At 41.9% G+C, this 17182-nt stretch overlaps 1 protein-coding gene across 1 annotated transcript; it reads right to left on the bottom strand.

The window, feature by feature from the left end:
• Positions 1 to 350: 350 nt before the first annotated feature.
• Positions 351 to 13596, bottom strand: myoz2a (myozenin 2a). The gene is made up of 6 exons (XM_030722706.1): positions 13357 to 13596; positions 12349 to 12438; positions 6707 to 6873; positions 3874 to 4012; positions 1695 to 1878; positions 351 to 1223 (listed from the first exon to the last, which is right to left on the bottom strand). Exons 2-6 carry the CDS (start codon positions 12428 to 12430, stop codon positions 998 to 1000), a joined length of 798 nt encoding a protein of 265 aa, XP_030578566.1. The 5' UTR covers positions 12431 to 12438; positions 13357 to 13596; the 3' UTR covers positions 351 to 997.
• Positions 13597 to 17182: the final 3586 nt, after the last annotated feature.

Here is a 17182-nt window from a genome sequence, read left to right as displayed (position 1 = left end):
CAACTGCATGCTAGCACACAAGCTGCATTATGCAAAAAGATATTGTATGAAGAGATAATAGAAGAGCAATTTCCAATTTTAGTGTAAATGACTAAAATTCAAATTATTTCTTATATTGACCACAAGCAGTCAAAATGGGTTAAATGACAATTTTTCTTATTTTAGCTGAATAGTCACAAGATAACAGCACAAAATCTATTCATCTCAAATACAGCATACATGGTATGTTAAATAAATCTGTCTTTTTAAGCCTCTTGTAGCTGAGGTGCCTTCTGAAGTAGCTTATTGTGGTAGCAAACAGAAAGACAGCGGGCACAGCTTATCAAACGTCAATCCTTCTTCTGCTCGGCGTAGCCAGAAGGAGAGAGACACATCAGTCAAGTCGCTCATATCACTGAAACAGATTTGCTTTGTCAGGCAGTGTAACCTTGAGGCATGTTACATTGGCTCACATGAATCTTGAGCCTCTCACACGCTATGATAAGTGAGAGATTTGCATAGGACTATGGCACACAGATGCAGCATCTTTCACTCACGTGAGGCTTCACTGTAGCTTATACCAACTCACTCTGAAATTATTACATATTTTGCAAACCAGAAATGCCCCCCCCCCCTCGTAGCAGAAAATCTAACTTTGAATTATTTTTAAATGAATTAAAAAAAATGAAAAATTCAAATTGGATTTTGGATCATTCTAAGCCACTTTATTGAGCAAAAATGTGTACCTGTAAGATAAAATCTTTTTATGAACATCAATATACAACAGTTTTCTATAGTGTTAACAGTGTGTGTGTGTGTGTGTATACCCTGCAGTGCAATCATTAACCTCACTGGCAAAACCAAAGGCGGCCACATACATGCTAACTTGAACCAGCAACACCCAACAGGATGCTCCCTCTCACCCTCACTCTGTTCTGACTCAAGCATCACTCCACAAACAACAACCTCGGGTGAAGCAGCTAAGTAGACAGCATCTCTGTGTGACTTCAGTATGGGCTCAAAGGTCTTCTGACTCAGGGATGAGCACATTCTCAGGAGAAACAACAAGGAGGGGGGCTGCACCACCCGTAGACACCCACCCCAGAGCAGATCTGTTGAAGGAGGGTCGAATTACCGGGGCGTCCCCTTGGAGCTCCGGGAGCTCTGGGAGGATTTCTACCTGAAGGGTCTTGAGGGGAGCAGGCCTGGGTGCCTTGCTGAAACCACCGAAAGGGGTTGCCACCCTGGAGATGACAAAGCGATGGTGTTAACAGCAGACAGCATGTGCTAATGAGAGAAACTGCAGTGACATTTGAAGTGATGCGATTAATTAAAGCCAAGCAAAGACTTTGACCAGGGGACATATTCTAAGATACAGTCGCTGAGCGTGAGAAACACTGTGTTGTAAATTAGGTGAAGGACAGCATCCGCTTTGCTCGCTCAGCACTCGCATGTATGATATATGAAAGCAAGAATACATAATTCAGGAAGAGAAAAGGTTACAGTTTTTAAATGAATACAATTTCCATTCATTAGATGTAAAACGCACCCTCAGCAGTTACATAGTTACATATTTAAGGGCGTTACTGTTACAACTTTACTGTTATGACCAGTGGCTTGTGATGGCCTCAGTTAAAATAATACATTTTCATAATTCAGTACTTGTGTCAGATCCTTTTTCTCTGTATCTTGCTGTCCACCTATTTGGTCGTTACCTGTTGAAGCTTTTGTACCCTGGCAGGTCATGTCGGGGCTCCAGCTCTGGCATGCGGGTGGTGAGAGTGTCAGCCAAGGCTGGGTCATTGATAATGGCCTGCTCCCAGGGTGAGTGGTAGGACTTTGGCACAGCTGTACTGTTGAACTTCTCCGGAGGGATGTCTTTCAAAGGACCTCCATACCCTGGATAAATTGTACAACACTGGCAGTGAAGGGATATGGGGCTTTTCTGTTTGTTTTTTTTTTTGTGTGTGTGTCAAATAAAGAACAGGCATCGGATTTTCCACACAGTTTGCTAACCAGAACTTCATGAGAAATCAATTCCAAATTCTTTCTTCAGGAGCTAAAAGCGAGCACGCTGTCCAAAGAAAGCCGATTCTTCGCTTTCATCGCGGATCAGAGGGAAACTTGAGTTCTGAAGTGAAAAAAGGTCACCCCTTTCCACCATCTGTAACTGTCCAAATTTTAAACTGATAAAGTTTTTTTTTTTTTGGCAGAACTGATTTGACGGTTTTGGAAAATTGATTGCATGTGAATGAGAAAGAACAAGAAAACGGGTAGGACAAAAGGAAAGTGAAGTGATCTTAAAAAATATGTACCCAATTTAATAGCAGTCTGAGTGTGGGATATCACAACCCTCCTGTCTTTTTTTCATTAGCTCTTTTTTTTTTTTTTTGTTAAAGTTCACAGCAAAACAAGATGAAGGGACAGCTTCCCTGTGTGTGTGTGTGTGTGCGCGCGTATGCATGTCTGTATGTATGTCTCCCCACATACGCTGTGTGTGTTGATGGGAGAGTGCAATCCAAACTACTATCCTTCAAACCCAACGCTTCACTCAGGGGGGGCTTGCAAGCTTGCCTGTTACATAACATGGGCCGCTGTGTCACGTCCTAACCCCTCACAATGAACAATTCCCCCTTCCTGAGTTTATGTTTTGCCCTGAGGAGGAAGCAGGAGAAACCAAACAGACCTGTGGGGAAGTTTACAGATTTTTTTATTTTTTTATTTTTTTTTTTTGGAGGGGGGGGGGGGGGGGGGGGGGGGGGCCCTATGACAAATCACTGTGTTTTCTGAGGCCATGGAATATTCTTCTTGCGGTTGGACATTTGGCTAAGTTGATATTTTCGTGGGAAAGGACGATTACACTGCAGCTTTATGCAGGGATGAAAGAAGGAACCAAACCAAAAAGGAAATGAGAAAAAGACAGCAGTTGGCTTAATTGGTCTTCAAGTGGCCTGATAACTAAAGGCTCATTTGCTTATTTCTCTGTGCTTTGTTGAAAACAGCACAAAAATAGTTTCCCAAAGTTTTTGCTGTTTAACTGTATATGCGCTCTGTATATGACTATTGCCTGGCAGGCACCCCCCCCTACAGTATGTGGGTGAGTGGGTTATTTTAAAAGTTATTTCTATTTGATACCTGATGCACTTTAGCCTCATTTCTGCTACAGCTGGACTGACTTCATTCACATACTCTGGGGTGGTATCTGGTCCAGAAATAGCACCCCCACCCCAGTGTCGACACGGTCATCCTTAAATCATGGTTTTGTGTCAGCTGGGCAAACTTGAGACATGAGGGAGGATGTGAGTGTACAGCTGATGGTATCAGGGGCAAAAGAGGCAAACAGGAAACTCTTTCCGTGGGTAAAACTCAACCATTTTTAGAACGATGGTAATGGCTGATTGTAATACGGATTGTTGAATCAAAAACAGGAGGAGACATGAAAGAAAGGAGTGGGACTAATATATAAGAAATAAATAAAATGAGTCAGGCGCAGACAGGGGGAATAGAAATGCGTAATCATATTCCGCATGAGGCCAGCAGATTCCAGGCAAGAACAAAATTGTTTTCCTACACGATCAAAGCCTGGCTGAGTACAAACAATGAGAAACAGTTGAATCCTTATCAAAACACGGCACATCTAGTACTTTGTGCAGAGCACATGCACACAGGCCCTCCACTGGGAGCATCGACTGTACTGCGCATTCACCACACAAGAAAAAGACCATGCAACCAAATTTCAGTACAACACAGTTTAGCAGGTTAAACAGATAGAAACTGAGACTAAGTGATCACACAGCTAAACAGAAGGCAACTTTTGCTGCAGTATATCACTGCTGCATGATTTTGAGTCCTTGAAAATTGTTGCACTGCAATGTATCACCAAGCGTTACCTACCCGGGGCAATACTGGTGGGATCTGGCACCGTAGCCGTTGTGTCAGATGTCACTTTTGGTGGCTGGTTAACACCTACGTTGCTCTTGCTGCTGTGGCTGTCTGTGGTATTCCCATTCTCAGTTTGGGAGACGGCTATGTTCTATAAGGAAGATCAAAGAGGTCAGTCCAGCCAACAACAAAAGTTTTAAACCATTTATCTGCTGAGATCAAAAGTTAATCCTTAACTTTGGAGACAACCTATGACAATTTATATCAATGTTTCTCACGTTTCGCACGTTTGGTTACTTGGGAACAGCAGAAACAAGCAGCAAACATCTTACCATCTTTGAGGTTGATATGACATACAAATGAATATCCATGACATCCATATTAAATTTTCCTCAATTGAGAGTCATAAATTTAAACAATAAGTAGTTGTATCTTTAATGCCACTATATCTCATGATAAGTGCGTAACAGATCTCCAATTTCCACATTTTCTTTGAACAAAGCAGCAGTCTTTGTCCAGCTGTCTGTCCATTTGCCTTTAACATTAGAAACACTGTTTTATGGACTGAGATGAAATGTACTGCAGCACCAGCACCCAGCTTTCATCCCCTCTGAAAGATATTTGTGATGATTTACTCCAGGACATCCTCAGGAAATGTTGACAACTTGAAACAAAATCCTTCCATTGCCCTGAGCAATAAACAAACCAAGATATATGAGTCCTTCATACTTAAAAGATAAGAGGAAAACTTCTCTTGAGCATAATAATTATTTCCATCCATGGATTTCAAGGGGGCATTGAGAAGTACACAAGGGAGCTGCACAGCTAAATTAAAGAGGACATAACTAGAGATGCTAATTAATTAGATATAACAAAGAAAAACCTAGCTTAACTTGATTCTGAATTTCCCCATCGTGGGACTAATAAAGGGGTTGTGTTTTACTGAGAGCTCTGGGATATCTGTGACCAGACTGGGGTAAGGTACTACTGGGGAAAAAAATGCTGACTTGGCGTGCTGCCCTTCCAAACACAAAGGAACACTAATAAAGCCACTTATAACCAGCTGCAAGACTTGTACTATAGATATGCTGCCCTGTGTCTGTGGCATAAGCAAAATAAACACTTGAAGTGCTTAATCTTTCCCACATACACTTTGTCAGGCTGTAGGGTATTGTGCGAATGTTTTCTTGTGTGTTGGAGAAAGATGTCTTGAAAAATAAAGGCATAAAAAAACTCACTGGCAATGTGAAATTCTTACAACACCCTTTTAATTGAAGTGTGTTAAAGGGCTACACCCATGTAAAACTATCACAAATTTATGTGCAATGATTAAATGATTAGTTGGGCAGTTCGAGGAGATTGTTTGACACCAAGTCTTATCAGGATTTAGATTGTTAAAATATTGCAGCCTTGGGTGCTAAAAATTGAGCAAACACGAAAGTGCCAAAACTGCAGTTCCTCCAAATGGCCACCTGAGGCTGCCTCCAAAAGTAATCGAATTCCCATAGACTTTAAACGCCCAACTTTAGGCCAGAAACAAGCATTTTTCTAACCTATGAAAAAAGACAAAATAGGGTTTCCATAGCGATAAATATTCCCCTCCATGATAAGGGAACACTTGGTGAACATTTATAGAATTTAATGTTTCTGCATTGTTAGAAACATGGCCTGCTTTCAGTGACTGCTGAGGACTAGCCCGGTAACTGTCTGTTAGACTTCATCTCAGTAAATCTCAGTAACTGAACTGTACCTCTAGGGCATGTTTGTGATGTGCATGCTTTCTGGGACATTTTTAATTAAATTATCTGACTGATACTATGGTTTGCTGTGAGCTTGTAGTGGCTACATCCATCTTTTAAAGATAAAATATTAGTTAATAGCTGCCTATGGCATTTATGTGCTGATAATTTGCAGTGATCCACCAGGAAATAGTCCCGTTTACTGTTTACATCCTAAACCGGTATGGTTCAAAGAAAGAAGATATAGCATGTTCATTAGTAGGTTTTAGAGGGCATAGCTGTTGACATTTCGGGCTTTTGTTTGGTGGCTTTCGGTTGTTTGATTGGTTGATTGGTCGTAGATACAAGTGGCGGTGGAAATGAACTTCCTCCGAAGGGTGGTTGGCCTCCCCTTTAGACACAGCGGAAAGAGTCATTCGAGAGGGGCTCAGAGTAGAGCCGCTAATTCTCCACATCGAAAGGAACCAGTTGATGTGGTTCGGGCATCTGACTAGGATGCCTCCTGGGTCCCTCTTGGGTGAGGTGTTTCAGGCAGTCCCAGGACACACTGGAGAGTTTATATCTAGCTGGCCTGGGAATGCCTCAGTGTTCCCCCCGGATAAGCTGGAGGAGGTGGCTGGGGAAAGAGAGGTCTGGTTTTCTCTGCTTAGACTGCTGTCTCCATGACCCAGCCCTGGATATAAGGAAGAAAATGGATGGATGGATGTATGGATGGATGGATGGATGGATGGATGGATGTTTTTTTTTTGTTCTTTTGGTTGGGTTGATTGGTTTAATTGGTTGGGTTGGTTAGGTTTTGTTGGTTCGATTGATTGCTTTGCCTGGTTGGCCTGGTTTGGTTGTTTGTTACCTTTAGAAAGAGTTAGAAAGCTAGCCAATCTTTCTGAAAAAGCAGGCTACTGCTGCCTGCAGGTTTAACTGTGGTTAGTACACAAACATGAAGCAGAACTAGGTTTTGTCACCCATCGTTGAAAAAGCAACCCCCCCCCAATATCTTTTTTTTTTTAAAGATAATAATTTAGACAAAAACTATTTAATGGGATCCAGCTCCTTTGCAGTGCATGTGTAGTTTTGAATGACGTCAATTGCACCACAGTTTTTCTTACATTGAGCTGCTTGTTGTTTTGGTTCTGGATGCTCTCAAAAGTGTATTTTTCTGATCGTCTCTGGCGGATTTTGAAGAGGCGAGAGCCCCGGTTGGAGGCAAGAGACAGCTCCTCCAGCATGATGTCCTTAGGCACACTCATTTTCTTCCCAAGATCCATTTCTATATCTGAACAGAAGGAGACAAAACAAGAGTTCGGGTGGCGCTGTCACTTGGTGTTGGCTCTCACTGCGGTATTGTATCACTTCCTGTTCCTGTTTCGGAGCACAGTGTTTTGCTGTCTGTTAGCTGTTATATCTGTATAACTGGATTTATCTGGATAACATATTTTAGTGTAATCTTCACCTACTTTAAATAGCATACTCTTTGCTGAATCACCTGTATTCACATTACTCACTTTATTTGTTTTTAGAAATTCGCTAGCTTAGCTTAGCTAGTAGCTTAGCCCTTAGCCGACTCACTAGCAGCATGGCTTCTTCTCCTGTCTCTCCTGCACTTTCCTGCTCTGGGTGTCACATGTTTAGTTACTCCTCGGCCTCCTTTAGCAGTAACGGTACTTGTAATAAATGTAGTCTGTTTGTAGCTCTGGAGGCCAGGCTTTCTGAACTGGAGACTCGGCTCCGCACCTTGGAAAATCCTACATCTAGCCAGGCCCCTGTAGCGGGTGCGGACCATGGTAGCTTAGCCGCCGTTAGCTCCCCCCCAGCAGATCCCGAGCAGCAGGGAAAACAGGCCGGCGGGGTGACGGTGAGGAGGAAGCGTAGTCATAAGCAGAAGCCCCGGGTACACCACCAACCTATTCACGTCTCTAACCGTTTTTCTCCACTCGGCGACACACCCGCCGAGGAACAAACTCTGGTTATTGGTGACTCTGTTTTGAGAAACGTGAAGCTAGAGACACCGGCGACCATAGTCAAATGTCTTCCAGGGGCCAGAGCAGGCGACATTCATGGAAATTTGAAACTGCTGGCTAAGGCTAATCGTAGATTTGGTAAGATCGTTATTCACGTCGGCAGTAATGACACCCGGTTACGCCAATCGGAGGTCACTAAAATTAATATTGACTCGGTGTGTAACTTTGCAAAAACGATGTCGGACTCTGTAGTTTTCTCTGGGCCCCTCCCCAATCAGACCAGGAGCGACATGTTTAGCCGCATGTTCTCCTTGAATCGCTGGCTGTCTGAGTGGTGTCCAAAAAACGACGTGGGGCTTCATAGATAACTGGCAAAGTTTCTGGGGAAAACCTGGTCTTGTTAGGAGAGACGGCATCCATCCCACTTTGGATGGAGCAGCTCTCATTTCTAGAAATCTGGCCAAATTTATTAACCCTCCTAAAAACTGACTACCCAGGGTTGAGACCAGGAAGCAGAGTTGCAGTCTTACACGCCTCTCTGCAGCTTCTCTCCTCCTGCCATCCCCCCAAAACCCCATCCCCATAGAGTCGGTGCCTGCTCCCAGACCACCAAAAACCAAAGCTAAAATCAGCAAAAACAATATAAGCATAAAAATTCCAGAACAATAAATAATACAGCTTCATCAACTGCACCAAAGAGTAAAACAATTAAATGTGGATTGTTAAACATTAGGTCTCTCTCTTCCGAGTCCCTGTTAGTAAATGATTTAATAATTGATCAACGTATTGATTTATTCTGCCTTACAGAAACCTGGTTACAGCAGGATGAATATGTTAGTTTAAATGAATCAACACCCCCGAGTCACAGTAACTGTCAGAATGCTCGAAGCACAGGTCGAGGAGGAGGATTAGCTGCAATCTTCAATTCCAGCTTATTAATTAATCAAAGACCCAGACAAAGTTTTCATTCTTTTGAAAGCCTGACTCTTAGTCTTGTCCATCCTAATTGGGAAATCAAAAACCTGTTTTATTTGTTATTATCTATCGTCCACCTGGTCCTTACTCAGAGTTTCTGTCTGATTTCTCAGACTTTTTATCTGATTTAGTGCTCAGTTCAGATAAAATAATTATAGTGGGTGATTTCAACATCCATGCAGATGCTGAGAATGACAGCCTTAACACTGCATTTAATCTATTGTTAGATTCAATTGGCTTCTCTCAAAATGTAAAGGAGCCCACCCACCACTTTAATCATACTCTGGATCTTGTCCTAACATATGGCATAGAAACTGAAGACTTAACAGTATTCCCTGAAAGCCCCCTCCTGTCTGATCATTTCTTAGTAACATTTACATTTACTTTAATGGATTACACAGCAGTGGGGAATAAGTTTAATTACAGTAGAAGTCTTTCTGAAAGTGCTGTAACTAAGTTTAAGGATCTAATTCCTTCATTGTTATGCTCTTCAGTGCCATGTGCCAACACAGTGCAGAGCAGCTACCTAAACTCTGCTCCCAGTGAGGTTGATTATCTCGTCAATAGTTTTACATCCTCACTGCGTATAACTTTGGATACTGTGGCTCCTCTGAAAAGGAAAGCTTCAAATCAGAAGTGCCTGACTCCGTGGTATAATTCACAAACGCACAGCTTAAAGCAGATAACCCGAAAGCTGGAGAGGGAATGGCGTCTCACTAAATTAGAAGATGCTCATTTAGCCTGGAAAAAGAGTTTGTTGCTCTATAAAAAAGCCCTCCGTAAAGCTAGGACATCTTACTATTCATCATTAATTGAAGAAAATAAGAACAACCCCAGGTTTCTTTTCAGCACTGTAGCCAGGCTGACAAAGAGTCAGAGCTCTGTAGAGCCGAGTATTCCTTTCACGTTAACTAGTAGTGACTTCATGGATTTCTTTACAAATAAAATTTTAGACATTAGAGAAAAAATTATTCATAACCATCTCAAAGATTATTCTTCATGTTCGGCTGTTTTCAGCACTGCTGGTATTTGTTTAGACTCTTTTGCTCCAGTTGATCTTTCAGAGTTAACTTCAATAGTTACTTCCTCCAAACCAGCAACATGTTTATTAGATCCCATTCCTACTAGACTGTTCAAAGAAGTCTTTCCAATTATTGATGCTTCAATCTTAAAAATGATCAATCAGTCTTTATTAGTTGGCTATGTACCACAGACCTTCAAGGTGGCTGTAATTAAACCTCTGCTTAAAAAGCCATCACTTGACCCAGCTGTCTTAGCTAATTATAGGCCAATCTCCAACCTTCCTTTTCTCTCAAAGATTCTTGAAAGAGTAGTTGTAAAACAGCTAACTGATCATCTGCAGAGGAACGGTTTATTTGAAGAGTTTCAGTCAGGTTTCAGAATTCATCACAGTACTGAAACAGCATTAGTGAAGGTTACAAATGATCTTCTTAGAGCCTCTGACAGTGGACTCATCTCTGTTCTTGTCCTGTTGGACCTCAGTGCAGCTTTTGATACTGTTGACCATAACATTTTATTACAGAGATTAGAGCTTGCTATAGGTATTAAAGGTACTGCACTGCAGTGGTTTGAATCATATTTATCTCATAGACTCCAATTTTGTTCATGTAAATGGGGAGTCTTCTTCACACACTAAGGTTAATTATGGAGTTCCACAGGGTTCTGTGCTAGGACCAATTTTATTTACATTATACATGCTTCCCTTAGGCAGTATTATTAGAAAGCACTGCATCAATTTTCATTGTTATGCAGATGATACTCAGCTTTACCTATCAATGAAGCCAGATGACACACATCAATTAGTTAAACTGCAGGAATGTCTTAAAGACATTAAGGCCTGGATGACCTCTAATTTCCTGCTTCTAAATTCAGATAAAACTGAAATTCTTGTTCTCGGCCCCACAAATCTTAGAAACATGGTGTCTAACCAGATACTTACTCTGGATGGCATTACTTTGGCCTCCAGTAACACTGTGAGAAATCTTGGAGTCATTTTTGACCAGGATATGTCCTTCAATGCACATATTAAACAAATATGTAGGACCGCTTTTTTGCATTTGCGCAATATTTCTAAAATTAGAAACATCCTTTCTCAGAGTGATGCTGAAAAGCTCATTCATGCATTTATTACTTCTAGGCTGGATTATTGTAATTCATTATTATCAGGCTGTCCTAAAAGCTCCCTGAAAAGCCTTCAGCTGATCCAAAATGCTGCAGCTAGAGTACTGACAGGGACTAGAAAGAGAGAGCATATTTCTCCCATATTGGCTTCTCTTCATTGGCTCCCTGTTAAATCTAGAATAGAATTTAAAATTCTTCTCCTCACATACAAGGTCTTGAATAATCAGGCACCATCTTATCTCAAAGACCTCATAGTACCATATCACCCAACAGAGCACTTCGCTCTCAGACTGCTGGCTTACTTGTGGTTCCTAGGATACTTAAGAGTAGAATGGGAGGCAGAGCCTTCAGCTTTCAGGCGCCTCTTTTGTGGAACCAGCTTCCAGCTTGGATTCGGGAGACAGACACCCTCTCTATTTTTAAGATTAGGCTTAAAACTTTCCTTTATGATAAAGCTTATAGTTAGGGCTGGATCAGGTGACCCTGAACCATCCCTTAGTTATGCTGCTATAGGCCTAGTCTGCTGGGGGGTTCACATAATGCACTGTTTCTCATTCACCTTATTTACTTTGTTTATACTCCACTCTGCATTTAATCATTAATTGATATTAATCTCTGGCTCTCTTCCACAGCATGTCTTTCTCTCCCCTCAGCCCAACCGGTCGCGGCAGATGACTGCCCCTCCCTGAGCCTGGTTCTGCTGGAGGTTTCTTCCTGTTAAAAGGGAGTTTTTCCTTTCCACTGTCGCCAAGTGCTTGCTCATAGGGGGTCGTTTTGACTGTTGGGTTTTCTCTGTATTATTGTAGGGTCTTTACCCACAATACAAAGCGCCTTGAGGCGACAGTTTGTTGTGATTTGGCGCTATATAAATAAAATTGAATTGAATTGAATTGAATTGAAGAGACTAAAGAACTTGTGTTTATTCAGTACTGGAATCAGACTTCTGACAAGACAAATTTATTTTCATGATTCCTGTACTCCCACCTATGCTGAATGAAATTAAATGCACACAGGAAAAAAAAAAAAAAGCATACTGCAAAAAAACCTCCCCCGTACATGGATTGCTGACTTAGCACTCCTGCCAGTATGATGAACGAGGAATTATCTTCCCTCGTAATCAACTCGTGTCCAGTGCTTGTTTTGTGGTTTGCTCTGCATGCTAGCTACTGCATGCTGATCATGGAGATGTCATCGGCCTATATCCAAGTGTGAGATGCATAATTTGCCAGAATATCTTTCAGCTGTCAGTAGCCTTCAGACCCTCCCTATCCCCAAGGCACACAGTTGTCCACGCCCTGAAATAGCATGTTCAAAGGACAACGACAAAGAGATTAGTTACTTTGAGTCACAAAGTAGTCATTTGCTTATTTATAGTCAGAATGACGGAGGGGAGGGTTGGCAACTGTTTCACAAGAAAATGACTTCTATAAAGTAAATGTTGTAGTGTCCACTGAATATATATGCGAAGGACGAGTTTCACAGTAAAGTTAACAGGTCTGGGATCCTGGTGTGTCCTGTAACTTGATGTTAAATCCATGTCTTTGTTGACATGTGTAATAAAAAATGAGAAGGTAGGAACAGAGTGTGAAGCAAAAGAAAGGATGCAACAAGAGAAAGGGAGAGATCGGAGGGATCAGGAAAACATGCAAGTGAAGAGGAAATGATGCAGCTACCTTCTTGGGCTTGAAACTCCCTGCAGATTGCTGCTGCCTGCATTTTCCTCTCTGTGGTTGTCATGGTGGAGAACTGTGACATGGCTGCCTCTGGGGAGTTGGGAGTGAGGCAAAAAGTCCCAGGAGACAGTGCACAAGAATACAACCTGTTTAAATGTATAACCAAAGACAAAAGCATGGCAACATGGCTGTATGCTGGTTATTGACTGGCTGGCATCAAGCATCCACAACACGCACAAGAACCCACCGAAGCAGATAGAATTTATTAGGGCAGTGAAAAGGGCAAAGTTAGCACATCCCTTTAAATAACTTTGGGCCCTAAGCACATGCTCCTCAGACATGGCAACCAGCTGTGTCAGGGGGTGTCTGGGAATCAATATGTTTGAAATTACCCAAGTGGGCTGAAAGGACAGGGGTAGAGAACACGGTGTTGTCACATCAAACAGGCAAAACAGCAGATTAAAGAGCAGAGCGGAAAGTTTACACCAAGGTCTCAGTGAAAACAAATATGTATTCTGATCCAAAACACTCTTCACAAAGTTTCTTGATGGAACAAAGAATGGTGAAGCAAGTCTTCACCATTCAAATTACAATCACTGGGATATCAATTATTTTGCCATGGCAGATAACAGGCAAGATTTCAGTGTAAAGTTTTACCTCCAATTCATGTGTGTGTGTGTGTGTGTGTGTGTGTGTGTGTGTGTACTATTGCTATTGCTATTTGAATGCTATTTATAGTATTCAATATTAGGTATAATCACTTAAGTTAAAGCAGGCTATAGCACATATATACCAGTAAATTAATACAGGCAAAAAGACACATTTTCAATAATGTGTTCATCAAAAATAACTTAAGGGTAATTAACTATAAAGGCAAACTATCACACTAAGAGCAAAATGCAGAGGGAATGAGTATAGGCTGTAGAGGGAGTCATGCTTGCTTAAAAGTGCAAGCGTGGTGTTAGATATGGACAGCACACCTGTGGAGAAGTCCAAGCGATGGCTTACCTGTCCTGAAGGACCCTCAGGGGGTTGTCTTAAGTTGTGCCTGTCTCCTCAGGGAAGGAAAGGTGAGGTCAGACTGGGCAGCGTAACCTGTGTGGGCGCTCACGCTCCCCGTTACCAAGGATTGTGTCGGGGAGGGCAGCGAGAGGGGGCTGCAGCCTGACCCAGCCGACTGAGTGACTGAATGAGTGGGTGGGTGTCAGTTTGTCTGTTGTCATTGGTATTTAGTTCACAAGCAGAGAGGCGACTAAATTTAGACCACTGCCACTACTACTTCACTTGCCCACCACCATCTCTCTTGGCCAGTGTCATTACAGTAGCTCAGGAGGAATCTGCATTGATTTGAGAATTATTAAGGATTATGTGGGAAAGTGAACTAATGTGGTATAATAAGAATGTCTGTGTGTGTGTGTGTGTGTGTGTGTGTGTGTGTGTGTGTGTGTGTGTGTGTGTGTGTGTGTGTGTGTGTGTGTGTGTGTATAAAAACTTTTGACTGGTACTGTATAGAGAGAGAGAGGCTTCTTGAAGGACATTCAAAGCTCTTCTTTGGATGTTGGCTTCCTTTTTATTCTGTGCTCCATTAAGATGATCCCACACTGCTTCAGTCATGTTAAGGTCCGGGCTCTGGGGAGGCCATTCCATGACTGATAGTGCTCCATTGTGTGTTTGTATATCCAGGTATGTTTTTACTGCATTGGCAGTGTTTTTGGGATCATTGCTGTTCTGTAAAAATTAAGCTGGTGCGAGTCAGACACTTTCCACACGGTGCATCAAAATCTGAAAGTAATTTTCTACATTCACAGTTCCATCAATTTTGACAAGATCCCCAGGACCACTTGCTGAAACACAGCCCCAAACTGTGACAGAGCCTCCACAAAATTTTACAGATGGCTGTAGACGTGGTGGCACAGTGGTTAGCACTGTTGCCTGGGTTCAAATCCACCTTGCCTGATGCCTTTCTATGTGGAGTTTGCATGTTCACCCCATGTTTGCACGGGTTTCTTCCCACAGTGCAAAGACATGCATGTAGTGAGGTTAGGCTGATTGGTGACTCTAAATTGCCCGTAGGTGTCTGTCGCTCTGTGTTAGCCTTGTGACAGGTTAGCGACCTGTCCAGAATGTACCCTGCCTCTTGCCCTATGACACGTCCCATCCTCCAAGGTCCTGTGTCAGGTCTTTGCTGAATGACATGTGTTTCAGATACTGTTCATATAGGTATTTTAGGCATGCCACTCTCTTTGTACAGTTTCCTCATATTTTAAGGATGGACTGCACATTATGCTGAGAAATGTTTTCAGCTAATAGCTCTTTGGGAATCAACTTGTTGGTGCAAAAACACTGTTTTATGCCTGTCAAACTGTCAACATAGACTCAGCTAAAGAAATGGGAACAAATTATTTGCTTTTGTAATAGGCTGCTAGCAACAAAGTATCTAAAGATACATTTTAAAATGGATTCTTTGCTAAGTTGTCTGTTACGTGTAAACACAAAACTGGTTCATCCCCTATGCTTGAATGACTCATAGGTCAGTGTTAAGTGACTCAAAAAAAGAAAAAGCATTCCTCTGAAAACGACTGGACTGAAAATGAGTGAAGAAGCAGACAATGTCCAAAGAAACATTTTGAAGACCTCCAGAAAGACTAGACAAGTGTTGCTCAAGACCATCACAGCAAAATACACTGCTCAAAAAATTAAAGGAACACTTTGAAAACACATCAGATCTCAACAGGAAAAAAATCATGTTGGATATCTATACAGATATGGACTGGGTAATGTGTTAGGAACATAAGGAGGCCACATGGCTTGATGGAAATGAATATTATCAGTCGATAGAGGGCTGAATTCAAAGATACCCCAAAAATCAGAGTGAAAAAAAATGATGGGTCCAAGGTCAGAGACAGTCACACCAGTGACCTGCTGGAGGTCATTTTGTAGTGCTCTGGCACTGCCCAAACAAGCAGATACTCTTCTTGCTGATGGGTTAAAGACCTTCTACGGCCCTGTCCAGCTCTCCTAGAATAACTGGAATCTCTTCCATGTTCTCGAGACTGTGCTGGGAGACACAGCAAACCTTCTGGTAATGGCACATATTGATGTGCCATCCTGGAGGAGTTGGACTACCTGTGCAACCTCTGTATGGTTCAGGTATCGCCTCAGGCTACCAGTAGTGACACTGACCCTAGCCAAATGCAAAACTAGTGAAAAACAGTCAGAAAAGATGAGGAGAGAAAAATGTCAGTAGTCTCCACCTGTAAAACCATTCCTGTTTTTGGGGGGGGTTGGCTCATTGTTGCCCCTCTAGTGCACCTGTTCTTAATTTCATTAACACCAAAGCAGCTGAAGCTGATTAACAACCCCCTCTGCTACTTAACTGACCAGATCAATGTCCCAGAAATTTAATTGACTTTATGCTATACTCTGATTAAAAAATGTTCTTTTAATTTTTTTTGATCAGTGTGGGGTGACCCTAGACTTTTGCACAGTACTGTAATCTATACTTAAGGTTATCTTAAGTTCTTGAGTTCTGCCAACTCTGGGGCGTTTATAGTGTGTACATATTTGTATATATAGGTCAACTGTTCAGATGAACTTAAATGAAAACCATTAAGAAGACAAAGTGAGAATATGTCTGACAATTGAGAAGTATTGAAGGGGTTGAAGTTACTCTAACTATACAAAGGGCAATAATGTGTTGCCAACTTGTGAATTTGCTAATAGACATGCATTGAAAATGCTAAAGACATAACTCACTTAGCAAACCACTGACAAAGCTTTAACATCAAAATAAAGCTGTTTCAGCTGAAACGGTCCTCATCAGCACTCAGCAAGAAATTGCCGTGCACAGCCAACATTAAATATATTCAGTGACGTCCACCATGGGAACATGACCCCCCCAAGGCCTGCAGACCAATCACATGCTATTTGTTTTAAGTGCCATCATGTGGTACAGGAAGGACCAAAGTCTAATGGAATTCATTTACTTTATAATGCCATCACAATGTTTTAAACGACCCTGCTCAGTTTAAATTTGTTGTATTTTTCCTCAGTTGTTAAAAGAAGGCAGGCTGAGTTTGCAGTACAGAGCGGGACTTCAGGGTTGGATGTTCAAGGCAAGCATATTGCACTGCATGCTAAATCGAAAACTATGCCTGGGTCAAAGGATAAAAATATTTTAAAGTTATGTGTACTATGCACACATCAGCCTTCACCACTTAAAAAAGCATTTGCACTGCAAAGTGTTTCCCACATCTAAATTGGTGGGGAAATTCTTTCTGTTTATCAGCTCCATCTGCGCCCTTATCTCTCGTTCTCTAATGGTTCAGCTACACTAGGTACCCACTGTTATTATGCAACATCTGGTCACCATGGGAACCGGTCTCCCTCTCAACTCCCCTTGCTGTATATGGAGGGATCATTTAAGACAACACATCATACAGAAAGCTTCATGGGACGGTAGAGCAAGCAGCAAATGGCCCAGAGCAAAACGTTACAAGCTGGGAACAGAGAGCAAAGAGCACAAATGGCCAATGTCTTAAATTGTGCTGTTTCACTGCATTTATTTCATAGAATGCTTAACATGAATCTCTATTTTTGTTTGGAACAGAAATTGATTGCTGACATTGTATTATGACCCATAATGTGTGTTGCTTGAATGGAAGTGATACAGTAAAATAATCAGAGATACACTATAGCACATCAGCACAAAACACAATGCTGCGTAATAAATCTTACTTGCGTTCATGAGATTGCTCGGTGAGAATCACATTACGTGCACTCTGTGGAAACACCAACCTGGCTTTAGCATTTGGAGATGATTACAAGTCGAAAG

Source organism: Archocentrus centrarchus (assembly GCF_007364275.1).
Source record: "Archocentrus centrarchus isolate MPI-CPG fArcCen1 chromosome 18 unlocalized genomic scaffold, fArcCen1 scaffold_23_ctg1, whole genome shotgun sequence".
NCBI classification, from domain to species: Eukaryota; Metazoa; Chordata; class Actinopteri; order Cichliformes; family Cichlidae; genus Archocentrus; species Archocentrus centrarchus.
This window is presented reverse-complemented; position numbering and strand designations above follow the sequence as displayed.